Source organism: Buteo buteo, chromosome 2, assembly GCF_964188355.1.
Source record: "Buteo buteo chromosome 2, bButBut1.hap1.1, whole genome shotgun sequence".
Lineage (NCBI taxonomy): Eukaryota > Metazoa > Chordata > Aves > Accipitriformes > Accipitridae > Buteo > Buteo buteo.
In genome coordinates, this window is record NC_134172.1 from 79739277 (window position 1) to 79742801 (window position 3525).

Genomic DNA, 3525 nt, shown 5'->3' on the forward strand with positions numbered 1-3525 from the left:
GAAGGAGCAGCTCGGTTCGGCCAGCCCCCACCCCGGCACGGTTTAAATCCCAGCCAGTGGGCCCAGCAGCACGGCTCCCCGACAGCAGCACGATGCCAGGCGAGCGCACCCTTCTCCTGGCACTCCTGGCACTGTTGGCGGAGCTGCTGCCTACCCTGGCCCAGCAGCACCGTCCTGGGTACCGGAGCACTGCCCCCGCGGTCACCCCAGCACCGCGCCGGGCGCCGCGGAGACGCTGGCCCCCCACCATCCTGCCCGTCCCCGGCAAAGCAGGCGAGTGCCCGGCGGGGGGGAGCGGACCCCCACGCCCCCCCAGGCTGTACTGCCTCTCCGACCACAGCTGCCCCGGTGCCGAGAAGTGCTGCCAGAGCGGGCAGGTCAGGACCTGCCTCCTCCCCACCACAGGTACCGCCGGCTCCCCACGAGAGATACCAGCGCCGGGACCGGGCGATGGGTGGGATGCGGGTGGGGGCCGGTGCCTGTGTGGGGTGCCTTTGGTGCGAACCCCACTCCCTGGGCACGTGGCCGCACGGAGCATCTCCCTCTGCAGAGAGCCCGGGCTACTGCCCCCGCGCCGGCAGTGCCAGCGTGGCACGGTGTGGGATGAGCTGCCACAACGACACCGCGTGCAGCCCCGGGGAGAAGTGCTGCACCCGCAGCTGCTGCGCCCGCTGCGTGCACGCCGAGCCAGGTAAGGCAGACTGGGTGTCCCCATGCTGGGCTGAGGATGCCACGGGACAGCCCCCCCGGGTCCGCAGCCCCCCATCACTCCGTGGGAAAGCCGCGGGCACTGTGGGGCCAGGCCGGCTGCACGCCGAGCCCCAAGCCTCCCCTCTTCTCCAGCCAAACCCGGCCTCTGCCCGCGGAAGCGCGCCCAGAGGAGCACCGCCGCCTGCCCCAACCGCTGTGCCGATGACCGGGACTGCCCCGGGGACCGCAAGTGCTGCTTCTCCGGCTGCGGGCTGGCCTGTGCCCCCCCGGACAGAGGTACAGCCCCACCATCCCTCCTCCGGGGGCTGGGTGCCCGCAGGCTCCGCTCCCCCTGGGGCTGGGGCTCGCCAGACCCGCATCCCCCCTCCCAAGCGTGTGCTCCCCCATCACTGCCCATGGCTGCCCCATGGCCGCCCCGCGGCCACCCCGCGGCCACCCCGCAGCCGCACTGGTGGTAGCACGGCTCTTCCTCCCCTGCGAAGCCCGGCGTGTGCCCTGCCATGCTGCCGGAGAAGCCCCAGCGGCCATGCCTGGCCGAGCGTGCAGCCGGTGGCAGCCGTCCCGGCCCCGGGCAGCGTGTGCCGCCGGCTGCGGCTCCCAGTGCCGTACACCCACCCTGGGCGCAGCCCTGGCCATCGTGAGCCCCTGGGCAGGAGCAGGCCCTCGGGGCGCTGCGGGAAGGGATCCCTGCGCCCAGCTCCTCCGTGATGGGTGGGCGATGGCCCTGGGTGGGCACGGGGCTGCACCCCATCCTGCGCCCCCCTCCTGTATGCCCTTCCTGACACTCCGCTCCTGCAACCCATTCGGGCTGGGTGCTGGCGAGGACTGCAGCCAGGGTTGTCCCTCACTGCTCCAGCTGCCGTCCCGTACCGAGCTGTGCCTGGTCTCACTGGGTCAGACTGGTGTGGGTGTGAGGTGAGCGGCTGAGGGCAGCATGGGGCTCTGGGGGGGAGGATGGGGACAGGATGGGGGGCAGGATGAGGGTAAGACGGGGGCAGGATGGCGGCGGAGGCTGTGCCAGGAGCGAGGCTGGGGGAAGCAGGATCCCGGCACAGCAGTGGTCCCCTTTGTCACCAGGGTCCCGCCGTGCCGCAGCCAAGGCCGGCACGTGCCCCGTGGCGCTGCGGGGCTCCCTGGGACCCTGCCTGGAGCTCTGTGACACCGACGGCGATTGCCCCGGGGCCGCCAAGTGCTGCACCACCGGCTGCGGCCACGTCTGCAAACCGCCCACCGACGGTAAAGCCACCGGCGCCCTGTGGGGCTGAGACCCCCCGCGTCCCCTCCCTGACCTGTCCCAGGCTGAGCCCTCCAGGCCAGGGCCGGCACCCCCTTGGCTGTACCCACCCTCCCTCGGGGCTGCCCCTTGCCACAACCCTCCGAGTGGTCAATGGGAGTACGGACACCCGTCTGCTGTCCCCATGGGGCAGGAGCTGGGCGAGGGGCTCACCCCCTGCAGGCAAGGCAGCTCCCCCACCCCGGAGGGGTGCCCTGCCCACTAGAGGTGAGACCCTCACCCCTCTTTCTCTTGGTGTGCCAGCGCGACCCGGGCTCTGTCCCCCCGTGCCTGATGGTGACCAGGCGGCCGAGTGCCTCCTCCTGTGCCTGCAGGACAAGGAATGCCCCCCTGGCCAGAAGTGCTGCCTGCGGGGCTGCGGCCGGGCATGCGTCCCCCCGCTGCGGGGTAAGGCCCCCCCCCAGCCTGCCACCTCCTGGGTCCCAGCAGCCCGGGGGCACCGTGCAGGTCTCACCGCTGCAGCAGCAGGTCCAGCCTGGAGGGGACTGAGGGGTGCCCAGGGTGGGGGCACGCCAGTGGCCCCCATCCCTCAGGGCGGGAGCACCCATCCTGCACTGACCCCTTCGTCTGTCTCTTCCAGGCACAGCCTAGCCCTGGCCGGGAAGGGCTGCACCAGGAGCTGCTGTTTCGGGGCCGCTCCTCAACCCGCTGCCATCGCACCCCTGTGGGTGAGCAAAGAGGTGCTGCTGCCGGCAGCGCCTGCCACCCCCGCGCCCGTCCCTGCGCCGGACCCTCCGCACCGCTGGCAAGATGGCACCGGCATTGATCTGATGGGCCCTGGCCAGGGTCCCCGACGCCCCCAGCCCCTCCCAGCCATGCCACCAAGGGCTGCGCACCCCCCGCACCACCCCACGCCAGGCCAAGGCTGAATCCCCGTCAGCTCCAGCCGCTTCACAGCACTGAAACAGAATAAACCGGCACATGGCCGCTTTCTGCTCTGGATCGCCATCCCTGTGCTCTGCTGCAGGTTCCCGGGAAGCGCGGGCAGCCCTGGGCTGCGCACAGGCAGGGAGGTGCAGGCAGGCACCCAGCCCCTGCAGGCAGGCGCTGCCCTGGGGCAGGGAGAGGTTCCCGTTTCCATGCGGGTGCCCTCCAGCCCCGTGGTGACCGTCCCACCAGGTCCAGGGGCCGCTCTGACGTCCCCTCAGCAGTCAGGGACTGGAGTGCAGAAACCAGTTCCCTCGGATTCCTTGCGCCGAGGAAGGGCTCATTTGCATCCCAAAGTGTGAAAACCTGGTTGGAAAAGCAGTCACGGGTGGGGTAGATGAAGCACTGGGACAGGGAAGGGGGCAGGGAGCAGCACCCGTGTGCCAGGGGACCACGGCAGGACCTGCTCGCTCCCCGGTCCCAGCCCAGCCCCATCACCGTGCTGGGACGCTGAGCTGGCCCGGGACACCTCTCCCAGCTCGTGGTGCCGGATCCTGAGCAGCCCCATGCACGGAGGCTACGCCTGGCTGAGCCAAGCCACGGCTGCGGGGACGCACCATGGTGGCAGAGCCCCTTTGGCTGCTCCCGCTGCA

At 71.5% G+C, this 3525-nt stretch overlaps 1 protein-coding gene across 1 annotated transcript; it reads left to right on the plus strand.

Annotated features, from left to right (window-relative positions):
* Positions 1-92: 92 nt before the first annotated feature.
* On the plus strand, positions 93-2894 carry LOC142028791 (uncharacterized). The gene is made up of 4 exons (XM_075022637.1): positions 93-405; positions 551-691; positions 844-987; positions 2586-2894. Exons 1-4 carry the CDS (start codon positions 93-95, stop codon positions 2594-2596), a joined length of 609 nt encoding a protein of 202 aa, XP_074878738.1. The 3' UTR covers positions 2597-2894.
* The last annotated feature ends 631 nt before the right edge of the window (positions 2895-3525 follow it).

Excerpts from the sequence above, each read along its gene's own strand:
- LOC142028791 (XM_075022637.1), top strand. The coding sequence starts at position 93 with ATGCCAGGCGAGCGCACCCTTCTCCTGGCACTCCTGGCACTGTTGGCG. Across the intron at positions 406-550 it reads CTGCCTCCTCCCCACCACAG|AGAGCCCGGGCTACTGCCCC; the intron begins GTACCGCCGGCT and ends CTCCCTCTGCAG. Across the intron at positions 692-843 it reads CTGCGTGCACGCCGAGCCAG|CCAAACCCGGCCTCTGCCCG; the intron begins GTAAGGCAGACT and ends CCTCTTCTCCAG.